The sequence below is a fragment of the Ranitomeya variabilis genome, chromosome 4, assembly GCF_051348905.1.
Source record: "Ranitomeya variabilis isolate aRanVar5 chromosome 4, aRanVar5.hap1, whole genome shotgun sequence".
NCBI classification, from domain to species: Eukaryota; Metazoa; Chordata; class Amphibia; order Anura; family Dendrobatidae; genus Ranitomeya; species Ranitomeya variabilis.
In genome coordinates, this window is record NC_135235.1 from 24,935,621 (window position 1) to 24,963,013 (window position 27,393).

General features: G+C 45.1%; 1 protein-coding gene across 1 annotated transcript in view; it reads right to left on the reverse strand.

Annotated features, from left to right (window-relative positions):
* LOC143769521 (solute carrier family 2, facilitated glucose transporter member 3-like) overlaps positions 1 to 18,890 on the reverse strand; it is a 117,010-nt gene extending 98,120 nt beyond the window's left edge. Inside the window, exon 1 of the mRNA XM_077258152.1 lies at positions 18,437 to 18,890. Coding sequence (XP_077114267.1) covers positions 18,437 to 18,442 — 6 coding nt within the window. The 5' untranslated portion in view covers positions 18,443 to 18,890. The remainder of the gene's footprint in view (positions 1 to 18,436) is intronic.
* Positions 18,891 to 27,393: the final 8,503 nt, after the last annotated feature.

Below are 27,393 nucleotides of genomic sequence, written 5' to 3' on the forward strand. Positions count from 1 at the left end.
ATAGGAGCAGTATTATAGTAGTTATATTCCTGTACATAGGGGCAGTATTATAGTAGTTATATTCTTGTACATAGGAGCAGTATTGTAGTAGTTATATACTTGTACATAGGGGCAGCATTATAGTAGTTATATTATTGTACATAGGAAGCAGTATTATAGTAGTTATATTCTTGTACATAGGAGCGGTATTATAGTAGTTATAAACTTGTACATAGGGGCAGTATTATAGTAGTTATATGCTTGTACATAGGGGCAGTATTATAGTAGTTATATTCTTGAACATAGGGGGCAGTATTATAGTAGTTATATTCTTGTACATAGGAGAGGTATTATAGTAGTTAAATTCTTGTACATAGTGGCAGTATTATAGTAGTTATATTCTTGTACATAGGAGCAATATTATAGTAGTTATATTCTTGTACATAGTGGCAGTATTATAGTAGTTATATTCTTGTACATAGGAGCAGTATTATAGTAGATATATTCTTGTACATAGGAGCAGTATTATAGTAGCTATATTCTTGCACATGGGGCAGTATTATAGTAGTTATATTCTTGCACATAGGGGCAGTATTATAGTAGTTATATTCTTGTACATAGGGGCAGTATTATAGCAGTTATATTCTTGTACATAGGGGCAGTAGTATAGTAGTTATATTCTTGTACATAGGGGCAGTATTATAGTTGTGTTATTCTTGTACATAGGAGCAGTATTATAGTAGTTATATTCCTGTACATAGGAGCAGTATTGTAGTAGTTATATACTTGTACATAGGGGCAGCATTATAGTAGTTATATTATTGTACATAGGAAGCAGTATTATAGTAGTTATATTCTTGTACATAGGAGCGGTATTATAGTAGTTATAAACTTGTACATAGGGGCAGTATTATAGTAGTTATATACTTGTACATAGGGGCAGTATTATAGTAGTTATATTCTTGAACATAGGGGGCAGTATTATAGTAGTTATATTCTTGTACATAGGAGAGGTATTATAGTAGTTATATTCTTGTATATAGGGGCAGTATTATAGTAGTTAAATTCTTGTACATAGTGGCAGTATTATAGTAGTTATATTCTTGTACATAGGAGCAGTATTATAGTAGTTATATTCTTGTACATAGTGGCAGTATTATAGTAGTTATATTCTTGTACATAGGAGCAGTATTATAGTATTATAGTAGATATATTCTTGTACATAGGAGCAGTATTATAGTAGCTATATTCTTGCACATGGGGCAGTATTATAGTAGTTATATTCTTGTATATAGGGGCAGTATTATAGTAGTTAAATTCTTGTACATAGTGGCAGTATTATAGTAGTTATATTCTTGTACATAGGAGCAGTATTATAGTAGTTATATTCTTGTACATAGTGGCAGTATTATAGTAGTTATATTCTTGTACATAGGAGCAGTATTATAGTAGATATATTCTTGTACATAGGAGCAGTATTATAGTAGCTATATTCTTGCACATGGGGCAGTATTATAGTAGTTATATTCTTGCACATAGGGGCAGTATTATAGTAGTTATATTCTTGTACATAGGGGCAGTATTATAGCAGTTATATTCTTGTACATAGGGGCAGTAGTATAGTAGTTATATTCTTGTACATAGGGGCAGTATTATAGTTGTGTTATTCTTGTACATAGGGGCAGTATTATAGTAGTTATATTCTTGTACATAGGGGCAGTATTATAGTTGTTATATTCTTGCACATGTGGCAGTATTATAGTAGTTATATTCTTGTACATAGGAGCAGTTTTATAGTAGTTATATTCTTGTACATAGGGGCAGTATTATAGTAGTTATATTCTTGTACATAGGGAGCAGTATTATAGTAGTTCTATTCTTGTACGTAGCGGCAGTATTATAGTAGTTATATTCTTGTACATAGGGGCAGTATTAGAGCAGTTATATTCTTTTACATAGGAGCAGTAATATAGTAGTTATATTCTTGTACATAGGGGCAGTATTATAGTTGTTATATTCTTGCACATGAGGCAGTATTATAGTAGTTATATTCTTGTACATAGGGGGCAGTATTATAGTAGTTATATTCTTGTACATAGGGGCAGTATTATAGTAGTTATATTCTTGTACATAGGAGCAGTATTATAGTAGTTATATTCTTGGACATAGGGGCAGTATTATAGTAGTTATATTCTTGTACATAGGGGCAGTATTATAGTAGTTATATTCTTGTACATAGGGGCAGTATTATAGTTGATATAGTCTTGCACATGGGTCAGTATTATAGTAGTTATATTCTTGTACATAGGAGCAGTATTATAGTAGTTATATTCTTGTACATAGGGGCAGTATTATAGTAGTTATATTCTTGTACATAGCAGTATTATAGTAGTTATATTCTTGTACATAGGAGCAGTATTATAGCAGTTATATTCTTGTACATAGGAGCAGTATTATAGTAGTTATATTCTTGTACATAGGAACAGTATTAGTTATATTCTTGTACATAGGAGGCAGTATTATAGTAGTTATATTCTTGTACATAGGAACAGTATTAGTTATATTCTTGTACATAGGAGGCAGTATTATAGTAGTTATATTCTTGTACATAGGAGCAGTATTATAGTAGTTATATTCCTGTACATAGGAGCAGTATTGTAGTAGTTATATACTTGTACATAGGGGCAGCATTATAGTAGTTATATTATTGTACATAGGAAGCAGTATTATAGTAGTTATATTCTTGTACATAGGAGCGGTATTATAGTAGTTATAAACTTGTACATAGGGGCAGTATTATAGTAGTTATATACTTGTACATAGGGGCAGTATTATAGTAGTTATATTCTTGAACATAGGGGGCAGTATTATAGTAGTTATATTCTTGTACATAGGAGAGGTATTATAGTAGTTATATTCTTGGACATAGGGGCAGTATTATAGTAGTTATATTCTTGTACATAGGGGCAGTATTATAGTAGTTATATTCTTGTACATAGGGGCAGTATTATAGTTGATATAGTCTTGCACATGGGTCAGTATTATAGTAGTTATATTCTTGTACATAGGAGCAGTATTATAGTAGTTATATTCTTGTACATAGGGGCAGTATTATAGTAGTTATATTCTTGTACATAGGGGCAGTATTATAGTAGTTATATTCTTGTACATAGGAGCAGTATTATAGTAGTTATATTCCTGTACATAGGGGCAGTATTATAGTAGTTATATTCTTGTACATAGGAGCAGTATTGTAGTAGTTATATACTTGTACATAGGGGCAGCATTATAGTAGTTATATTATTGTACATAGGAAGCAGTATTATAGTAGTTATATTCTTGTACATAGGAGCGGTATTATAGTAGTTATAAACTTGTACATAGGGGCAGTATTATAGTAGTTATATGCTTGTACATAGGGGCAGTATTATAGTAGTTATATTCTTGAACATAGGGGGCAGTATTATAGTAGTTATATTCTTGTACATAGGAGAGGTATTATAGTAGTTAAATTCTTGTACATAGTGGCAGTATTATAGTAGTTATATTCTTGTACATAGGAGCAATATTATAGTAGTTATATTCTTGTACATAGTGGCAGTATTATAGTAGTTATATTCTTGTACATAGCAGTATTATAGTAGTTATATTCTTGTACATAGGAGCAGTATTATAGCAGTTATATTCTTGTACATAGGAGCAGTATTATAGTAGTTATATTCTTGTACATAGGAACAGTATTAGTTATATTCTTGTACATAGGAGGCAGTATTATAGTAGTTATATTCTTGTACATAGGAACAGTATTAGTTATATTCTTGTACATAGGAGGCAGTATTATAGTAGTTATATTCTTGTACATAGGAGCAGTATTATAGTAGTTATATTCCTGTACATAGGAGCAGTATTGTAGTAGTTATATACTTGTACATAGGGGCAGCATTATAGTAGTTATATTATTGTACATAGGAAGCAGTATTATAGTAGTTATATTCTTGTACATAGGAGCGGTATTATAGTAGTTATAAACTTGTACATAGGGGCAGTATTATAGTAGTTATATACTTGTACATAGGGGCAGTATTATAGTAGTTATATTCTTGAACATAGGGGGCAGTATTATAGTAGTTATATTCTTGTACATAGGAGAGGTATTATAGTAGTTATATTCTTGTATATAGGGGCAGTATTATAGTAGTTAAATTCTTGTACATAGTGGCAGTATTATAGTAGTTATATTCTTGTACATAGGAGCAGTATTATAGTAGTTATATTCTTGTACATAGTGGCAGTATTATAGTAGTTATATTCTTGTACATAGGAGCAGTATTATAGTATTATAGTAGATATATTCTTGTACATAGGAGCAGTATTATAGTAGCTATATTCTTGCACATGGGGCAGTATTATAGTAGTTATATTCTTGTATATAGGGGCAGTATTATAGTAGTTAAATTCTTGTACATAGTGGCAGTATTATAGTAGTTATATTCTTGTACATAGGAGCAGTATTATAGTAGTTATATTCTTGTACATAGTGGCAGTATTATAGTAGTTATATTCTTGTACATAGGAGCAGTATTATAGTAGATATATTCTTGTACATAGGAGCAGTATTATAGTAGCTATATTCTTGCACATGGGGCAGTATTATAGTAGTTATATTCTTGCACATAGGGGCAGTATTATAGTAGTTATATTCTTGTACATAGGGGCAGTATTATAGCAGTTATATTCTTGTACATAGGGGCAGTAGTATAGTAGTTATATTCTTGTACATAGGGGCAGTATTATAGTTGTGTTATTCTTGTACATAGGGGCAGTATTATAGTAGTTATATTCTTGTACATAGGGGCAGTATTATAGTTGTTATATTCTTGCACATGTGGCAGTATTATAGTAGTTATATTCTTGTACATAGGAGCAGTTTTATAGTAGTTATATTCTTGTACATAGGGGCAGTATTATAGTAGTTATATTCTTGTACATAGGGAGCAGTATTATAGTAGTTCTATTCTTGTACGTAGCGGCAGTATTATAGTAGTTATATTCTTGTACATAGGGGCAGTATTAGAGCAGTTATATTCTTTTACATAGGAGCAGTAATATAGTAGTTATATTCTTGTACATAGGGGCAGTATTATAGTTGTTATATTCTTGCACATGAGGCAGTATTATAGTAGTTATATTCTTGTACATAGGGGGCAGTATTATAGTAGTTATATTCTTGTACATAGGGGCAGTATTATAGTAGTTATATTCTTGTACATAGGAGCAGTATTATAGTAGTTATATTCTTGGACATAGGGGCAGTATTATAGTAGTTATATTCTTGTACATAGGGGCAGTATTATAGTAGTTATATTCTTGTACATAGGGGCAGTATTATAGTTGATATAGTCTTGCACATGGGTCAGTATTATAGTAGTTATATTCTTGTACATAGGAGCAGTATTATAGTAGTTATATTCTTGTACATAGGGGCAGTATTATAGTAGTTATATTCTTGTACATAGCAGTATTATAGTAGTTATATTCTTGTACATAGGAGCAGTATTATAGCAGTTATATTCTTGTACATAGGAGCAGTATTATAGTAGTTATATTCTTGTACATAGGAACAGTATTAGTTATATTCTTGTACATAGGAGGCAGTATTATAGTAGTTATATTCTTGTACATAGGGGCAGTATTATAGCAGTTATATTCTTGTACATAGGAGCAGTATTATAGTAGTTATATTCTTGTACATAGGAGCAGTATTATAGCAGTTATATTCTTGTACATAGGAGCAGTATTATAGTAGTTATATTCTTGTACATAGGGGCAGTATTATAGTAGTTATATTCTTGTACATAGGAGCAGTATTATAGCAGTTATATTCTTGTACATAGGGGCAGTATTATAGTAGTTATATTCTTGTACATAGGGGCAGTATTATAGTAGTTATATTCTTGTACATAGGGGCAGTATTATAATAGTTATATTCTTGTACATAGGAGCAGTATTATAGTAGTTATATTCTTGGGAAATAATCATGAATGAGCATTATTAAAAATGTTTTGTTAACGATTATCTTGCTGTGTAAACTGGCTGCTGATCACCCAATGACCAAGTTCATTGTTCTTGCCGGTGCTTTGTTCTGTATAAACACCCGCACTGCCGAGAACTGTATGTCATGGTTTCCACATTGACTGTGGCCAAGGAACACTTTGTGCACCAAGTGATTTAGTATAGGTCGCTTAGGGTACCGTCTCACAGTGGCACTTTTGTCGCTACGACGGTACGATCCGTGACGTTCCAGCGATATCCATACGATATCACAGTGTCTGACACGCAGCAGCGATCAGGGACCCTGCTGAGAATCGTACGTCGTAGCAGATCGTTTGGAACTTTCTTTCGTCGCTGGATCTCCCGCTGTCATCGCTGGATCGGTGTGTGTGACACCGATCCAGCGATGCGTTCGCTTGTAACCAGGGTAAACATCGGGTTACTAAGCGCAGGGCCGCGCTTAGTAACCCGATGTTTACCCTGGTTACCATCGTAAATGTAAAAAAAACCAAACAGTACATACTCACATTCCGGTGTCCGTCAGGTCCCTCGCCGTCTGCTTCCCGCACTGACTGAGTGCCGGCCGGAAAGCAGGGCACAGCCGCTGTGCTCTGCTTTTACTTTACGGCCGGCACTCACAGTCAGTGCGGGAAGCAGACGGCGAGGGACCTGACGGACACCGGAATGTGAGTATGTAGTGTTTGGTTTATTTTACATTTACGATGGTAACCAGGGTAAACATCGGGTTACTAAGCGCGGCCCTGCGCTTAGTAACCCGATGTTTACCCTGGTTACCCGGGGCCTTCGGCATCGTTGGTCGCTGGAGAGCTGTCTGTGTGACAGCTCCCCAGCGACCACACAACGACTTACCAACGATCACGGCCAGGTCGTATCGCTGGTCGTGATCGTTGGTAAATCGTTTAGTTTAACGGTACCCTTAGTGTGCATTGTTTCCTTTAGTCTGGCTGTGTAAACAGGCAGTCAAATGGCCTCCAATCGGTAAAAGTTTGCTGATCAGTGGTAATGTCGTACCATCAGTTGGTCAGTGTAAATGGACCTTAACACTCTTATTCCTATCTGTAACTGTTTATCCTCCTTATATCATTTGAATTTATGTAAGGATTCATACATTTTGTAATACAAAATTGCAACATTCCATGCATAGACATTACAGTCAAACATTCATGTCACCTGTAGCCACCACTAGGGAGAGCTCTCTGTATATACAACCCCTGGTAAAAATTATGGAATCACCCTGTAAATTTTCATTCCCAAAACTAACACCTGCATCAAATTAGATCTGCTCGTTATTCTGCATCTAAAAAGGAGTGATCACAGCTTGGAGAGCTGTTGCACCAAGTGTACTGATATCAATCACGGCTCCAACATGAGAGATGTCAATTGGAACAAAGGAGAGAATTATCAAACTCTTAAAAGAGGGTAAATCATCACACAATGCTGCAAAAGATGTTGATTGTTCACAGTCAGCTGGACCAAATACAAACATGAAACATGGGAAGGCTGTTAAAGGCAAACATACTGGTAGACCAAGGAAGACATCAAAGCATCAAGACCGGAAACTTAAAGCAATATGTCTCTAAAACAGGAAATGCACAACAAAACAAATGAGGAACAAATGGGAGGAAACTGGAGTCAACGTCTGTGACTGAACTGTAAGAAACCGCCTAAAGGAAATGGGATTTACATATAGAAAAGCTAAGCGAAAGCCATCATTAACACCTAAACAGAAAAAAACAAGCGTACAATGGGCTAAGGAAAAGCAATCGTGGACTGTGGATGACTGGATGAAAGTCATATTCAGTGATGAATCGCGAATCTGCATTGGGCAAGGTGATGATGCTGGAACTTTTGTTTGGTGCCGTTCCAATGAGATTTATAAAGATGACTGCCTGAAGAGAACATGCAAATTTCCACAGTCATTGGTGATATGGGGCTACATGTCAGGTAAAGGCACTGGGGAGATGGCTGTCATTACATCTTCAATAAATGCACAAGTTTATGTTGATATTTTGGACACTTTTCTTATCCCATCAATTGAAAGGATGTTTGGGGATGATGAAATCATTTTTCAAGATGATAATGCCTCCTGCCATGGAGCAAAAACTGTGCAAACATTCCTTGAAAAAAGACACATAAGGTCAATGTCATGGCCTGCAAATAGTCCGGATCTTAATCCAATTAAAAATCTTTGGTGGAAGTTGAAGAAGATGGTCCATGACAAGGCTCCAACCTGCAAAGCTGATCTGGCCACAACAGTCTGAGAAAGTTGGAGCCAGATTGATGAAGAGTCCTGTGTGACGCTCATTAAGTCCAGGCCTCAGAGACTGCAAGCTGTTAGAAAAGCCAGAGGTTGTGCAACAAAATACTAGTGATGTTTTGGAGGTTTTTTTTGTTTGTTTTTCATGATTCCATAATCATCCCTGTATACATAAATATCAAAAAAGAAGGCAGCACTCCATTATTTCCAAAAAGATGTAGGATTTATTTAAACCCACATATCAGTGCGACGTTTCAGCTCTACTGAGCTTTTCTCAAGCAGTGGATACAGCGTTGTCTGTGTCTCAACGCTGTATCCACTGCTTGAGAAAAGCTCAGTAGAGCTGAAATGTCGCACTGATATGTGGGTTTAAATAAATCCTACATCTTTTTGGAAATAATGGAGTGCTGCCTTCTTTTTTGATATTTATGGAAAGTGGACGACCAGTGGACAGGTTGCCTGGAGGCTTTGCACCTGGAGATAAGTAATATTGTGCTGTTCCTTTTTTATGAACATCCCTGTATACAGAGATACATGATAAGATTCTGTCTGCAGTCACCACTAGGGGGAGCTCCCTGTATACAGAGATACATGATAAGATCCTGTCTGCAATCACCACTAGGGGGAGCTCCCTGTATACAGAGATACATGATAAGATCCTGACTGCAATCACCACTAGGGGGAGCTCCCTGTATACAGAGATACATGATAAGATCCTGTCTGCAGGCACCACTAGGGGGAGCTCCCTGTATACAGGGATACATGATAAGATCCTGTCTGCAGCCACCACTAGGGGAAGCTCCCTGTATACAGGGATACATGATAACATCCTGCCTGCAGCCACCACTAGGGGGAGCTCCCTGTATACAGGGATACATGATAAGATCCTGCCTGCAGCCACCACTAGGGGGAGCTCCCTGTATACAGGGATACATGATAAGATCCTGCCTGCAGCCACCACTAGGGGGAGCTCCCTGTATACAGGGATACATGATAACATCCTGCCTGCAGCCACCACTAGGGGGAGCTCCCTGTATACAGGGATACATGATAAGATCCTGCCTGCAGCCACCACTAGGGGGAGCTCCCTGTATACAGGGATACATGATAACATCCTGCCTGCAGCCACCACTAGGGGGAGCTCCCTGTATACAGGGATACATGATAAGATCCTGTCTGCAGCCACCACTAGGGGGAGCTCCCTGTATACAGAGATACATGATAAGATCCTGTCTGCAGCCACCACTAGGGGGAGCTCCCTGTATACAGAGATACATGATAAGATCCTGTCTGCAGTCACCACTAGGGGGAGCTCCCTGTATACAGAGATACATGATAAGATCCTGTCTGCAGTCACCACTAGGGGGAGCTCCATGTATACAGAGATACATGATAAGATTCTGTCTGCAGCCACCACTAGGGGGAGCTCCCTGTATACAGAGATACATGATAAGATCCTGTCTGCAGCCACCACTAGGGGGAGCTCCCTGTATACAGAGATACATTATAAGATCCTGTCTGCAGCCACCACTAGGGGGAGCTCCCTGTATACAGAGATACATGATAACATCCTGTCTGCAGCCACCACTAGGGGGAGCTCCCTGTATACAGAGATACATGATAAGATCCTGTCTGCAGTCACCACTAGGGGGAGCTCCCTGTATACAGAGATACATGATAAGATCCTGCCTGCAGCCACCACTAGGGGGAGCTCCCTGTATACAGGGATACATGATAAGATCCTGCCTGCAGCCACCACTAGGGGGAGCTCCCTGTATACAGGGATACATGATAAGATCCTGTCTGCAGCCACCACTAGGGGGAGCTCCCTGTATACAGGGATACATGATAAGACTCGGTCTGCAGCCACCACTAGGGGGAGCTCCCTGTATACAGGGATACATGATAAGATCCTGTCTGCAGTCACCACTAGGGGGAGCTCCATGTATACAGAGATACATGATAAGATTCTGTCTGCAGCCACCACTAGGGGGAGCTCCCTGTATACAGAGATACATGATAAGATCCTGTCTGCAGCCACCACTAGGGGGAGCTCCCTGTATACACACATACATGATAAGATTCTGTTTGCAGTCACCACTAGGGGGAGCTCCCTGTATATAGAGATACATGATAACATCCTGTCTGCAGCCACCACTATGAGGAGCTCCCTGTATACAGAGATACATGATAAGATCCTATCTGCAGCTACCACTAGGGGGAGCTCCCTGTATACAGAGATACATGGTAAGATCCTGTCTGCAGCCACCACTAGGGGGAGCTAGCTGTATACAGAGATACATGATAAGATCCTGTCTGCAGCCACCACTAGGGGGAGCTCCCTGTGTACAGAGATACATGATAAGATCCTATCTGCAGCTACCACTAGGGGGAGCTCCCTGTATACAGAGATACATGGTAAGATCCTGTCTGCAGCCACCACTAGGGGGAGCTAGCTGTATACAGAGATACATGATAAGATCCTGTCTGCAGCCACCACTAGGGGGAGCTCCCTGTGTACAGAGATACATGATAAGATCCTGTCTGCAGCCACCACTAGGGGGAGCTCCCTGTATACAGAGATACATGATAAGATCCTGTCTGCAGCCACCACTAGGGGGAGCTCCCTGTATACAGAGATACATGATAAGATCCTGTGTGCAGCCACCACTAGGGGGAGCTCCCTGTATACAGAGATACATGCTAAGATCCTGTCTGCAGCCACCACTAGGGGGAGCTGTTGTGAACTCCGTTTTCAGGCTCCCTCTTGTGGTCACAGATGGTATTGTGTGACTTTGGTTTTTTGGCTCCCCCTGGTGGTTTGGTTTATTATCCTGCGGGTCTGCTGGATCAGCTGCCTCGTTATTCACCAGGGAGGCTCCTATTTAGCTCTGCTTCACTTCCACTTGTTGCCGGCTGTCAATGTATTCAGTGCTATTCTGATTACTCCTGATTATCTCGTTTTCTGCCTCTTCAGGATAAGCTAAGTTCTGTGTGAATATTTTTTGCTCATCTGCCTGCAATATGATTTCTGTGTATGATGAGTCTAGTCCAGCTTGCTAACATGTGATTTCTTTTTGCTGGTAAGCTCTGGGGTACGGAGTTGCTTCCCCCGCACCGCTAGTTGGTGCAGGGGCTCGAGCAATCTCTGTGTGGATATTTTGAATAGGGTTTTTTATTGACCGCACAGTTTCCTTCCTATTTTCTGCTATCTAGTATTAGCGGGCCTCATTTGCTAAATCTGATTTCATCTCTGCGTTTGTGCTTTCCCCTTAACTCACCGTTAATATTTGTGGGGGGCTATTCTATACCTTTGGGGTCTTCCACTGAGGCAAGTGAGGACTTACTTTCCCTCCAGGAATAGTCAGTTTCTCAGGCCGTGACGAGACGTCTAGGATTTTTAGGTAACGTTCCACGGCTGCCTATAGTTGTTTGCGGATAGGATCAGGTTGCGGTCAATCTAGTTACCACTTCCCCAGAGCTAGTAGTCTGTTCAGTTACTTAGCTAGTCCGACCTGCGATCCTTGCCACTAGGATCATAACAGTACAGCCGGCCTATAAAGTGTTAATTGCATGGCAGAAGCAGGAGAAAAGAAGCTTGGAGACATTATTTTTTTTTTTTTTTGCTGCCGTGTGTCTAGCTGCTGTGTGTCTGGCTTCTCTCCTCCTCTTAATCTTGGTGTGGCTCTGAGTTCAGCTGCTGATGTGGATATCCAGAGTTTAGCCTCCAGTGTAGATCATCTTGCTGCAAGGGTACAAAGTATTCAGGATTTTGTTGTGCACAGTCCTATGTCAGAGCCTAGAATACCTATTCCGGAGTTGTTTTCTGGAGATAGATCTAGGTTCCTGAATTTTAAGAACAATTGCAAGTTGTTTCTTTCTTTGAAACCTCGTTCCTCTGGGGATTCTGTTCAGCAAGTTAAGATTATTATTTCTTTCTTGCGTGGCGATCCTCAAGATTGGGCTTTCGCATTGGCTCCAGGGGATCCTGCATTGCTCAGTGTGGATGCGTTTTTTCTGGCGCTTGGATTGCTCTATGAGGAACCTAATCTTGAGAACCAGGCTGAAAAAGCTTTGTTGGCCCTCTCTCAGGGGCAAGATGATGCAGAGGTGTACTGCCAGAAATTTCGGAAATGGTCGGTGCTTACTCAATGGAATGAGTGTGCCCTGGCTGCAAATTTCAGAAAAGGTCTTTCTGAAGCCATTAAGAATGTCATGGTGGGGTTCCCTACGCCTGCAGGTCTGAATGAGTCAATGACTCTGGCCATTCAGATTGATCGGCGTTTGCGAGAGCGCAAACCTGCGCACCATTTGGCGGTGTCTTCTGAACAGACACCTGAGTCTATGCAATGTGATAGAATTCTGACCAGAAGTGAACGGCAAAATTATAGACGGCAAAATGGGTTGTGCTTTTACTGTGGTGACTCAGCTCATGTTATCTCAGCATGCTCTAAGCGCACAAAAAAGATTGATAAATCTGTCACCATCGGTACTTTACAGCCTAAATTTATTTTGTCTGTTACCCTGATTTGTTCCCTGTCATCTTACCCGGTTATGGCTTTTGTGGATTCAGGTGCTGCCCTGAGTCTGATGGATTTGTCATTTGCCAGGCGCTGTGGTTTTGTTTTGGAGCCTTTAAAATTCCCTATTCCACTAAGGGGAATTGATGCTACACCATTGGCTATGAATAAACCTCAGTACTGGACACAAGTGACCATGTGCATGACTCCTGTTCATCAGGAGGTGATTCGCTTTCTTGTATTGCATAATGTGCATGATGTTGTCGTGTTGGGCCTGCCATGGTTGCAGACTCATAATCCAGTCCTGGATTGGAAAGCAATGTCTGTGTCAAGTTGGGGTTGTCAGGGAATTCATGGCGACGCTCCTGTGGTGTCAATTGCTTCATCCACTCCTTCTGAGGTCCCTGCGTTTTTGTCAGATTACCAGGATGTATTTGATGAGCCCAAACTCAGTTCTCTACCTCCTCATAGGGATTGTGATTGTGCTATAAATTTGATTCCTGGTAGTAAGTTTCCTAAGGGACGACTTTTCAATTTGTCAGTGCCGGAGCATGCTGCTATGCGGAGTTATATAAAGGAGTCTTTGGAGAAAGGACTTATTCGCCCCTCCTCCTCCCCTCTTGGTGCGGGGTTCTTTTTTTGTGGCTAAGAAGGATGGTTCCTTGAGACCTTGTATTGATTATCGCCTTCCAAACAAAATCACGGTCAAATTTCAGTATCCTTTGCCATTGTTATCTGATCTGTTTGCTCGCATTAGGGGGTCTAGTTGGTTCACCAAGATAGATCTTCGTGGTGCGTATAACCTTGTGCGTATTAAGCAGGGTGATGAATGGAAAACTGCATTTAATACGCCCGAAGGCCAATTTGAGTACTTGGTGATGCCTTTTGGACTTTCTAACGCGCCTTCTGTCTTTCAGTCCTTTATGCACGACATCTTCCACGAATATCTGGATAAATTTATGATTGTGTATCTGGATGATATTCTGGTTTTTTCGGATGATTGGGAGTCCCATGTTAAGCAGGTCAGGATGGTGTTTCAGGTCCTGCATGCCAATGCTTTATTTGTGAAGGGCTCAAAATGTATTTTTGGAGTCCAGAAGGTCTCTTTTTTGGGTTTCATTTTTTCTCCTTCTGCTATTGAGATGGACCCAGTCAAGGTTCAGGCTATTCATGACTGGACTCAGCCTACATCTGTTAAGAGTCTTCAGAAGTTCTTGGGTTTTGCTAATTTTTACCGTCGCTTCATCGCTAATTTTTCTGGTGTTGTTAAGCCATTGACGGATTTGACCAAGAAGTGTTCTGATGTTACTAACTGGTCTCCTGCGGCTGTGGAGGCCTTTCGGGAGCTGAAGCACCGGTTTTCTTCGGCTCCGGTCTTATGTCAGCCAGACGTCTCCCTTCCTTTCCAGGTCGAGGTTGATGCTTCTGAGATTGGAGCGGGGGCTGTTTTGTCGCAGAGAAGCTCTGATGGCTCTGTGATGAAGCCATGTGCTTTCTTTTCAAGAAAGTTTTCGCCTGCCGAGCGGAATTATGATGTTGGTAATCGGGAGTTGTTGGCTATGAAGTGGGCATTTGAGGAGTGGCGACATTGGCTCGAGGGAGCTAAGCATCGTGTGGTGGTCTTGACTGATCACAAGAATTTGATTTATCTCGAGTCGGCCAAGCGGCTGAATCCTAGACAGGCTCGTTGATCGTTGTTTTTCTCTCGTTTTGATTTCGTGGTCTCATACCTGCCTGGTTCGAAGAATGTGAAGGCTGATGCTCTTTCTAGGAGTTTTGTGCCTGACTCTCCTGGTGATTCAGAGCCAGCTGGTATCCTCAGAGAAGGGGTGATTTTGTCTGCCATCTCCCCAGATTTGCGACGAGTGCTGCAGGAGTTTCAGGAGGATAGACCTGACCGTTGTCCATCGGAGAGACTGTTTGTCCCGGATAGATGGACCAGCAGAGTTATTTCCGAGGTTCATTCTTCGGTGTTGGCAGGCCATCCTGGGATTTTTGGTACCAGAGATTTGGTGGCTAGGTCCTTCTGGTGGCCTTCCTTGTCGCGGGATGTGCGTTCCTTTGTGCAGTCTTGTGGAATTTGTGCTCGGGCTAAGCCTTGCTGTTCTCGTGCCAGTGGCTTGTTGTTGCCTTTGCCTGTCCCGAAGAGGCCTTGGACGCACATTTCCATGGATTTTATTTCAGATCTCCCTGTCTCTCAGAGAATGTCGGTCATTTGGGTGGTGTGTGATCGTTTTTCTAAAATGGTCCATTTGGTGCCCTTGCCTAAGTTGCCTTCCTCCTCCGAGTTGGTTCCTCTGTTTTTTCAAAATGTGGTTCGTTTGCACGGGATCCCTGAAAATATTGTTTCCGACAGAGGATCCCAGTTTGTGTCTAGATTTTGGAGGACCTTTTGTGCTAAGATGGGCATTAATTTGTCTTTTTCGTCGGCCTTCCATCCTCAGACGAATGGCCAAACCGAGCGCACTAATCAGACTTTGGAAACCTATTTAAGATGTTTTGTTTCTGCTGATCAGGACGACTGGGTGACTTTTTTGCCATTGGCCGAGTTTGCCCTTAATAATCGGGCTAGTTCTGCTACTTTGGTTTTGCCTTTTTTTTGTAATTCAGGGTTTCATCCTCGTTTTTCCTCGGGTCAGGTGGAGTCTTCTGACTGTCCTGGAGTGGATGTTGTGGTGGATAGGTTGCATCAGATTTGGAATCATGTGGTGGACAATTTGAAGCTGTCACAAGAGAAGGCTCAGCGCTTTGCCAACCGCCATCGCTGTGTGGGTCCCTGACTTCGCGTTGGGGATTTGGTGTGGTTGTCTTCTCGCTTTGTTCCTATGAAGGTCTCCTCTCCTAAGTTTAAGCCTCGGTTTATCGGTCCTTATAAGATTTTGGAAGTCCTTAACCCTGTGTCATTTCGTTTGGACCTCCCGGCATCGTTTGCTATTCATAATGTGTTCCATCGGTCGTTGTTGCGGAGGTATGTGGTGCCTGTGGTTCCTTCGGTTGAGCCTCCTGCCCCTGTGCTGGTTGAGGGAGAATTGGAATACATGGTGGAGAAGATCTTGGATTCTCGTATTTCTAGACGGAGGCTTCAGTATTTGGTTAAGTGGAAAGGCTATGGTCAGGAGGATAATTCCTGGGTTGTCGCCTCTGATGTTCATGTGGCCGATTTGGTTCGTGCCTTCCATGTGGCTCACCCTGATCGCCCTGGGGGTTTTGATGAGGGTTCGGTGACCCCTCCTCAAGGGGGGGGTACTGTTGTGAACTCCGTTTTCAGGCTCCCTCTTGTGGTCACAGATGGTATTGTGTGACTTTGGTTTTTTGGCTCCCCCTGGTGGTTTGGTTTATTATCCTGCGGGTCTGCTGGATCAGCTGCCTCGTTATTCACCAGGGAGGCTCCTATTTAGCTCTGCTTCACTTCCACTTGTTGCCGGCTGTCAATGTATTCAGTGCTATTCTGATTACTCCTGATTATCTCGTTTTCTGCCTCTTCAGGATAAGCTAAGTTCTGTTTGAATATTTTTTGCTCATCTGCCTGCAATATGATTTCTGTGTATGATGAGTCTAGTCCAGCTTGCTAACATGTGATTTCTTTTTGCTGGTAAGCTCTGGGGTACGGAGTTGCTTCCCCCGCACCGTTAGTTGGTGCGGGGGCTCGAGCAATCTCTGCGTGGATATTTTGAATAGGGTTTTTTATTGACCGCACAGTTTCCTTCCTATTTTCTGCTATCTAGTATTAGCGGGCCTCATTTGCTAAATCTGATTTCATCTCTGCGTTTGTGCTTTCCCCTTAACTCACCGTTAATATTTGTGGGGGGCTATTCTATACCTTTGGGGTCTTCCACTGAGGCAATTGAGGACTTACTTTCCCTCCAGGAATAGTCAGTTTCTCAGGCCGTGACGAGACGTCTAGGATTTTTTAGGTAACGTTCCACGGCTGCCTATAGTTGTTTGCGGATAGGATCAGGTTGCGGTCAATCTAGTTACCACTTCCCCAGAGCTAGTAGTCTGTTCAGTTACTTAGCTAGTCCGACCTGCGATCCTTGCCACTAGGATCATAACAGGGAGGGGAGCTCCCTGTATACAGAGATGCATAATAAGATCCTGTCTGTTTTGAGCAATGGTGACAGTGAAGAGGTGAAGATGCGCACATTCTGGATTGGTGTTTCTTGGCGAAATCCCAGAGACACTTGTCATATTTGCATTTTGGCTTCCTAATTTGCTAAATACATTGAGATGAGAATTTGAGGCTGAGCTTTGGAAAGTCTCCAACTGAGCAGAATTATAATTATCTTTTTTATTTTCCCAAAGTAGAACATCATTATACATTTAAATGTAAAGAGACGAGCATCTATTATATAAAACTGCTGCCGAGTGTCACATGTGTGGTAAACCATGCTGGTCAGGAACCAGCTGTCAAAACTCCTAGATTCTTTAGCACTTAGCCCTAGTTTTGGTTAGAGAAAGCCACCTACAATAATTCCAGGATTTTTTTTTTACCGAAACCCAAGATTTTGCATCATTACCTAAAAATGTATTCAAACAATTTGGTTATGGCATCGTTTTTGGGCACTATACGGGCGCATAGAATTTGGGTCAGACTATTTATTATGTGGCTGACCTCTGAAACAATGTAGATTGAGATATAGGAGATACGTCAGAGTGCTACATACAAATTAAGACCGGCCTACCAACAAATCCAAATGTAAGTATAAAAATTATCCAGTATAAAAATTATCCAAAATATGTGACCCGATCTCTCTCTATTGTGGAGCGACTGAGGTTCAGTCAGATGTAAAGTCACGGGATATGAGGAGAAATCCACATGTGTCCTTGTGATAATTATATAGCTCAGAGGTGCGGGTTTGATTAGCCTCAGACGATCTCCTCTTCTGATTTACATAAATATCTACATAAAGATACAAGTACTTCTTTCTCCATTAACCCGTAATCCATCTTTTTTTATCTGGGGTAAATGCCGCTGTTCTCCTGAATCTGTTGATGTTTCTCTCTTGTTCATGCGTCTTTCCGTTCCTGAGATATGGACTTTTCTCCTCTGTATATAAATCCAGTCTTGAATGCCAAATGGGCGTGGTTCTCAAGAATACTCCCACTGACAAGCGTAAGGACAACACCCACTTGGATAAAAAGACTAAATTTATATGTAAGAAAGAATGGGCCATATCTCAGGAACAGAGCAGCGCAGGAACGAAAGAAAAACATCGCCGGATTCAGGAGAACAGCGGCAGTTGAAAGGAAATAATCATTTATGTAAAGTGTCAAGTCCTCTTTAAGGACCACACATTTGTCACCATGGCTTTAAATCTATGCCACTGTAATAGCTCGCTGTCCAAACAAGTCTGGTGCCCCCATTCCCCATCTTCTTACCTCCAGCAGTGAGTCCCACCATTCACAGATCAGTCCATGAAGATGAACGTCATATTCCTTAAAAGTCTAATCTTTTTATTAAACTTTTATGTAAAAAAAAATACTGCATAAAAAATCAGAGACTCACACATTACCTGTGCCAACACTAGGCATCACTGGAGCTGCCCGAATTATATCCTGATGGCCACAAAATATTGTCAAATAATTTTTTTGTTGTTTTATAGCTTACCTTCATTAAATACAACAAAATATTGCTTTAAAAAAATCGTTTCGAAATGCAGCCTCACGGGTCCAAAATATTTTCGGTAGCCAAACTTCTAAAAATTACAAAAATTTTCCGGTCATTTGGGTTATTAACGTTCTTCATAAAAAAAAAAGTTACGGTAAAGTCCAAATCTATTGGAATTTGCTGTTCCTGCCGGCTGGTGAGGCATACAGGGTTAATCCCGCCGTGCTCAGAAGGTACTGCTCCTCTTTGGAGCCACGTAACGGGAAGTATTGAACAAGGTAAGTATGAAATCCAACTGTGTTGGCGCCGAACCCCGGAGTAAGGAGCCGTTCTGTACACAGATCCGTGTTTACTGCCACCGTCCTGCCAACTCCGCAACGTACAAGCTCCTAGAAACAGTGACACAGGGCGGCATGTTCATACCTGTCGCTCCTTCTTCAGTCTTATCAGGTGTCTCGCCCGCAGCACTCCAGATCCTGCTCCAAACTCAAGAGGTTGCATGAGAATACAGAATAGCAACCGTCAGTGTACCGTCAGGTGATGAGGATCAGTCCTGACCATGTGATGGGCGCGCGGAGCGTTACATGGTGCTGCCGTACAGACCCAGCTTTGTGCCTCTGACTTTATTAGGTGTTTTTATGTTTTTAGCCCGGACTTTTCAGTATCTTGTGCTGGGATCTCTCTGCTGCTACACCGCGCTCCATACTCCACAATTCCAGCACTGTAAGATCATCACTCTGCTTCACCAGCTCTGCTGCATCAGTGTCCATTGTTCCAGCACTGCTACATCACTCTACCATGCTAGCTCTGCTATATCAGTGTCCATTGTTCCCACACTGCTACATCACTCTACCATGCTAGCTCTGCTATATCAGTGTCCATTGTTCCAGCACTGCTACATCACTCTACTATACTAGCTCTGCTATATCAGTGTCCATTGTTCCCACACTGATACATCACTCTACTGTACTAGCTCTGCTATATCAGTGTCCATTGTTCCCACACTGATACATCTCCACTGTACCCACTCTGTTATATCAGTCTCCATTGTTCCAAAAATGCTATTTCACTCCGTTGTAGCTCTGCTATATCAATGTCCATCGTTCCAGCACTGCGACATCATCACTTTGTTATACATGCGCTATTAAATCAGTCAACATCGTTCTTGCACTTTACTACACCATCTCTGCCACATCAGTCTAAATTGTTCCAGCATAGAAACAATAGTCCACTGTACCAGCTCTGCTATATCTGTTTCCATCTTTCCAGCACTGCTACATCAGTCTACTGTCCCAGGTCTGCTACATCAGTGTCCATTCTACAAGTACTGCTATGCTATATCACTCTGCTGTACCAGCTTTGCTATATCAGTGTCCATTGTTCCAAGACTACTGCATCACTCTGCTGTACCAGCTCTGCTATGTCAGTCTCCATCGTTCCAGCACTGCTACATAACACAGCTGTACCAGCTCTGCAACATCCACTATTCCAGCACTGCTGCATCATAACTCTGCAGTGCCTGATCTGCTATCCGTTTCCATCGTTTCAGCACTGCTACATCAGTCTACTGTCCCAGGTCTGCTACATCAGTGTCCATTGTATAAGCACTGCAATATCACTCTGCTGTACCAGCTCTGCTATATCAGTGTCCATTGTTCCAGGACTACTGCATCACTCTGCTGTACCAGCTCTGCTATGTCAGTGTCTATTGTTCCAGGACTACTGCATCACTCTGCTATACCAGCTCTGCTATATCAGTCTCCATCATTCCAGCACTGCTACATAATTCAACTGTACCAGCTCTGCAACATCCGCTATTCCAACACTGATATATCAGTGCACTGTTCCATCACTGCTATATCAGTGTCCATTGCTCCAGGACTACTGTATCACTCTACTGTTCAAGCTCTGCTATATCAGTGTATATTGTTCCAAGACTACTGCATCATTCTGCTTACCAGCTCTGCTATATCCATGTCCATCATTCCAGCACTGCTACATAATGCAGCTGTACCAGATCAGTAACATCCGCTATTCCACATAATCTGCAGTACCTGCACTGCTATCCGTTTCCATCGTTCCAGAACTGCTGCATCAGTCTACTGTCCCACGTCTGCTACATCAGTGTCCATTGTTCCAGGACTACTGTATCACTCTGCTGTTCAAGCTCTGCTATATCAGTGTCCATTGTTCCAGGACCGCTGTATCACTCCATGTTACCAGCTCTGCTCTGTTTTTGGAAGAAAGTACCCATATATTTACAACCCTATAAAACATCTTCATTATACTGAGGAGCAGTACTTCTTCCCTATATGCTCTATTGGGAAAATAATGGAAGTAAGCCCTGTGTTCGGGAGCTCCTTCTCTTTGTCAGAGTGAGGAGTGCTACAAAGGAGGACCCGTCCTGTCCTGTATTACACAAACATACCATTCATAAGAATAGGAAATGTGTAATACTTAACTTTCCCTGTGGAGGCGCTGTAGGCAAACACTTCCACTGGTGGAAACAGACACTGATAACAATTTATTGCAGGGGATTCTCTGGAGGCGGAAACTTTGTGATCAGATTATTGCCTAGAGACCCTTCTGTAGGTCATCACAGTTATCACGGATCCATTAGGGCCCCGATATTTTTACTTTCTGCAAATTGCACTATTTTTTCAATTAAAAAGTCTGCAGTCCCCAATGTAACGAGGCTGATCGCCAATGTGAACGGAGCCTGACCCATCACAAGCAGATATAGATGATCTACGTCGCATTCGGAGTCACAGATTTCCACTCTATCCGGATAATTCCGCAGGTAAACATATTTTCCCCGCTCCGCGGTGTCACAAGAACAAGCTTAGGCTAATCCTATAACAAAAAAAGAAATTAATACACAAGTGATGGCGGTCAGAAGTGGAAGGTCAGAGAAAGGACGAGGAGGAGGGAAGGTGGTGAGCAAAGAGGAGTCCACCATGACTAATGGGTGACCACATACAGGGATGGAAACATGGACTATCTCTGATGTCACCGGGTGACAGGATCACATTCGTCCTGTTATGTAACCGTCCATGTCCCAAGGGTAATACGTCCGGTCACCGACCTGAAGAGCTGAGATCAAGCCCTGACCTCCCAGAGCTGCACTCATAATTCTGCAGCTTTTTCTAAACCGACATCTCCCAACATCCCTTGCTGGTTCAGGGTCTGCACAGTCAGGAGGGAGTGCAGACCTCACACTGTAATCTCCCAGGATGGCAGGCAGCCATAGTGTTAAGGTACCGTCACATTAAGCGACGCTGCAGCGATATCGACAACGATGCCGATCGCTGCAGCGTCGCTGTTTCGTCGCTGTGTGGTCGCTGGAGAGCTGTCACACAGACCGCTCTCCAGCGACCAACGATGCCGAGGTCCCCGGGTAACCAGGGTAAACATCGGGTTACTAAGTGCAGGGCCGCGCTTAGTAACCTGATGTTTACCCTGGTTACCAGTGTAAATGTAAAAAAAACCAAACACTACATACTTACATTGCTGTGTCTGTCGCGTCCCTCGCCTTCAGCTTCCCTGCACTGTGTAAGCGCCGGCCCTAAAGCAGAGTGGTGACGTCACCGCTGTGCTTTGCTTTACGGCCGGCACTGACACATTCAGTGCAGGAAGCTCTGAGCAGCAGCGCGGACGCCGGGGGACGTGACAGACATCAGAGGGTGAGTATGTAGTGTTTGGGTTTTTTTTACTTTTACAATGGTAACCAGGGTAAATATCGGGTTACTAAGCGCGGCCCTGCGCTTAGTAACCCGATATTTACCCTGGTTACCATTGTAAAACATTGCTGGCATCGTTGCTTTTGCTGTCAAACACGACGATACACGCCGATCTGACGACCAAATAAAGTTCTGGACTTTCAGCAACGACCAGCGATATCACAGCGGGATCCAGATCGCTGCTGCGTGTCAAACAACGATATCGCTATCCAGGACGCTGCAACGTCACGGATAGCTAGCGATATCGTTGCAAAGTCGTTTAGTGTGAAGGTACCTTAAGGCCAGCAGTCGTCACCACAAGTAGTCAGCCATAAATGAGAAATGTCAAACTGCAATGAAACCTCAGGACAATGAGCATTCCTGGAAAAGTCAGAACCTCCTGCTGAGCAGCAAAGAAAGAGCCGAGCAATGGAGTCCGAGCTGCTCCTCACACTGCAGCCACAGGTGACGATCCTCAGATATGTGCGGTGGTGTGTATACAGGGCCCTTACACTGATCCGCCATCTGATAATCTGACATTCTTCCTCTAACCCCCACCCAAACATATCACTGAATAATCATTGGGGCGACGGACGGACAACGTAGAGAAAAATATTGGGTCCCACATCTCGTTCAGTGAATTCTGGCTTCTCATTCACCCCCCATTGGCCCCTGCGCATACCCTAACTTGCCTCATCCTGGGGTTAATGTGCTCCATCCTGGGCCCCTTCCTGGGGTTAATGTGCCCCATCCTGGGCCCCTTCCTGGGGTTAATGTGCCCCATCCTGGGCCCCTTCCTGGGGTTATTGTGCCACATCCTGGGCCCCTTCCTGGGGTTAATGTGCCCCATCCTGGGCCCCTTCCTGGGGTTAATGTGCCCCATCCTGGGCCCCTTCCTGGGGTTATTGTGCCACATCCTGGGCCCCTTCCTGGGATTAATGTGCTCCATCCTGGGCCCCTTCCTGGGGTTAATGTGCTCCATCCTGGGCCCCTTCCTGGGATTAATGTGCCCCATCCTGGGCCCCTTCCTGGGGTTAATGTGCCCCATCCTGGGCCCCTTCCTGGGGTTAATGTGCCCCATCCTGGGGTTAATGTGCCCCATCCTGGGCCCCTTCCTGGGGTTAATGTGCCCCATCCTGGGGTTAATGTGCCCCATCCTGGGCCCCTTCCTGGGGTTAATGTGCCCCATCCTGGGCCCCTTCCTGGGGTTAATGTGCTCCATCCTGGGCCCCTTCCTGGGATTAATGTGCCCCATCCTGGGCCCCTTCCTGAAGTTAATGTGCCCCATCCTGGGCTCCTTCCTGGGGTTAATGTGACCCATCCTGGGCCCCTTCCTGGGGTTAATGTGCTCCATCCTGGGCCCCTTTCTGGGGTTAATGTGCCCCATCCTGCGCCCCTTCCTGGGGTTATTGTGCCACATCCTGGGGTTAATGTGACCCATCCTGGGCCCCTTCCTGAGGTTAATGTGCCCCATCCTGGGCCCCTTCCTGAGGTTAATGTGCCCCATCCTGGGCCCCTTTCTGGGGTTAATGTGACCCATCCTGGGCCCCTTCCTGGGGTAACGTGGCTCCTGAGCCCCAATATAGAGACCCCAACTACTAGACATCAAACATAGCGCTCACCATTTGGGGCCCCTCATAAGGGGGCCAGTGTGCACCGTGACCTCTGCACCCCGTCCAGTCTCATCTCTGCCAGTGACCCCTTATCCCCTTCGTATGTCATTGCTTTTTGCCTTATTTATCACTTCTTCAGGAAGTGTCATTTTTCATACACTCCGGATCTCATGACATGCTGCTTCTGGCTGCACATCAGTGGCCCATGAATCCACACAGGTTGGTAATTCACCAACTCACCTAAATGGCCGCATCCCAAGGGGATCAGAGGAGCTGCAAGCAGAAGACACAGCACATTAGTGAGAAACAGCACCACCTGGTGGAAAACATAAACACTACTGGCTGACATTAAATAGTGGGTTTGTTGCCTACAGCAACCAATCATAGTGCAGCTTAAAAATACTGTGGATGAAAGCACCGCTGTGATTGGATGCTATGGAAAAAGCTGCACTGTGATTGGTTGATGTGGTAAAATGGAAGCTGCACTGTAATTGGCTGAGGTAAAATGAAAGCTGCACCGTGATTGGTTGATGTGGTAAAGTAACAGCTGCACTGTGATTGGTTGCTGTGGTAAAATAAAAGCTGCACTGTAATTGGTTGCTGTGTAAAATGGGAGCTGCACCGTAATTGGTTGCTTTGGTAAGATTAAAGCTGCACTACTGCACAATGATTGGTTGCTGCGGCAAAATAAAAGCTGCACTGTGATTGGTTGCTGTGGTAAATTGGAAGCTTCACCGTAATTGGTTGCTGTGGAAAAATGAAAGCTGCAGTGTGATTGGTTGCTGTGGTAAAATAAAAGCTGCACTGTGATTGGCTGCTGTGGCAAAGTAACAGCAGCACTGTGATTGGCTGCTGTGGTAAAATGAAAGCTGCACTGTAATTGGTTTCTGTCATAAAATGAAAGCTGCACTGTGATTGGTTACTATGGACAACAATGACAGTGTTACTGTAAATAAACATAGATCTCCCCCAATGAGTTCACAGAGGCTCGTCACTCCCTTTATATTAACCTCTTCATGCCCACCCAGGACCCTATGTCGCTCCATGCTGGGCTCACAGTGGCCATGTTAACCAGAATGTTACACAGGAATATTGAGAATAAAAAATAAAATAAACGTGTGATCATTGTGTCAATAATAATAATGATCTAGCGAAATAAATCACTCTTCCTATGTACAATAAAGAATAATGAAAAAGCCGGAATTGCTGAGTTTTGGTTTCTGCACTTTGCCAAAAAAATGCAATAAAAAACTATTAAGGGTCGGAGCCCACGGCTGTTCGGTCCATCTAATATATAATTGCCTAGAATACTACTTCCTGCAATTTGTGCCAACTTCCGTGGCTTTGTCCGGAGCTAATGTCCGGAGATAAGTGACGTCACCAGTGTCCTACACCCAGGCAGAGCACAGGGGCCCCAGGCAGCATATGGGGCCCCAGGCAGAGCACAGTGGTCCCAGGCAGAGCACAGGGGCCCCAGGCAGCATATGGGGCCCCAGGCAGAGCACAGTGGTCCCAGGCAAAGCACAGGGGCCCCAGGCAGCACATGGGGCCCCAGGCAGAGCACAGTGGCCCCAGGCAGAACATGGGGCCCCAGGCAGAGCACAGTGGTCCCAGGCAGAGCACAGGGGCCCCAGGCAGCATATGGGGCCCCAGGCAGAGCACAGTGGCCCCAGGCAGAGCACAGGGGCCCCAGGCAGAACATGGGGCCCCAGGCAGAGCACAGGGGCCCCAGGCAGAGCACAGGGGCCCCAGCCAGCCTATGGGGCCCCAGGCAGAGCACAGTGGTCCCAGGCAGAGCACAGGGGCCCCAGGCAGCCTATGGGGCCCCAGGCAGAGCACAGTGGTCCCAAACAGAGCACAGGGGCCCCAGGCAGCATATGGGGCCCCAGGCAGAGCACAGGGGCCCCAGGCAGCAAATGGGGCCCCAGGCAGAGCACAGTGGCCCCAGGCAGAGCACAAGGGCCCCAGGCAGAACATGGGGCCCCAGGCAGAGCACAGGGGCACCAGGCAGAGCACAGGGGCCCCAGGCAGCATATGGGGCCCCAGGCAGAGCACAGTGGTCCCAGGCAGAGCACAGGGGCCCCAGGCAGCATATGGGGCCCCAGGCAAAGCACAGTGGTCCCAGGCAGAGCACAGGGGCCCCAGGCAGCACATGGGGCCCCAGGCAGAGCACAGTGGCCCCAGGCAGAGCACAGGGGCCCCAGGCAGAACATGGGGCCCCAGGCAGAGCACAGTGGTCCCAGGCAAAGCACAGGGGCCCCAGGCAGCATATGGGGCCCCAGGCAGAGCACAGTGGCCCCAGGCAGAGCACAGGGGCCCCAGGCAGAACATGGGGCCCCAGGCAGCATATGGGGCCCCAGGCAGAGCACAGGGGCCCCAGGCAGCCTATGGGGCCCCAGGCAGAGCACAGTGGTCCCAAACAGAGCACAGGGGCCCCAGGCAGCATATGGGGCCCCAGGCAGAGCACAGGGGCCCCAGGCAGAGCACAAGGGCCCCAGGCAGAACATGGGGCCCCAGGCAGAGCACAGGGGCCCCAGGCAGAGCACAGGGGCCCCAGGCAGCATATGGGGCCCCAGGCAGAGCACAGTGGTCCCAGGCAGAGCACAGGGGCCCCAGGCAGCATATGGGGCCCCAGGCAGAGCACAGTGGTCCCAGGCAGAGCACAGGGGCCCCAGGCAGCACATGGGGCCCCAGGCAGAGCACAGTGGCCCCAGGCAGAGCACAGTGGCCCCAGGCAGAGCACAGGGGCCCCAGGCAGAACATGGGGCCCCAGGCAGAGCACAGTGGTCCCAGGCAGAGCACAGGGGCCCCAGGCAGCATATGGGGCCCCAGGCAGAGCACAGGGGCCCCAGGCAGAACATGGGGCCCCAGGCAGAGCACAGGGGCCCCAGGCAGAGCACAGGGGCCCCAGGCAGCATATGGGGCCCCAGGCAGAGCACAGTGGTCCCAGGCAGAGCACAGGGGCCCCAGGCAGCATATGGGGCCCCAGGCAGAGCACAGTGGTCCCAGGCAGAGCACAGGGGCCCCAGGCAGCACATGGGGCCCCAGGCAGAGCACAGTGGTCCCAAACAGAGCACAGGGGCCCCAGGCAGCATATGGGGCCCCAGGCAGAGCACAGGGGCCCCAGGCAGCAAATGGGGCCCCAGGCAGAGCACAGTGGCCCCAGGCAGAGCACAGGGGCCCCAGGCAGAACATGGGGCCCCAGGCAGAGCACAGGGGCCCCAGGCAGAGCACAGGGGCCCCAGGCAGCATATGGGGCCCCAGGCAGAGCACAGTGGTCCCAGGCAGAGCACAGGGGCCCCAGGCAGCATATGGGGCCCCAGGCAGAGCACAGTGGTCCCAGGCAGAGCACAGGGGCCCCAGGCAGCCTATGGGGCCCCAGGCAGAGCACAGTGGTCCCAGGCAGAGCACAGGGGCCCCAGGCAGAATATGGGGCCCCAGGCAGAGCACAGGGGCCCCAGGCAGCATATGGGGCCCCAGGCAGAGCACAGGGGCCCCAGGCAGAGCACAGGGGCCCCAGGCAGCATATGGGGCCCCAGGCAGAGCACAGGGGCCCCAGGCAGAGCACAGGGGCCCCAGGCAGCATATGGGGCCCCAGGCAGAGCACAGGGGCCCCAGGCAGCAT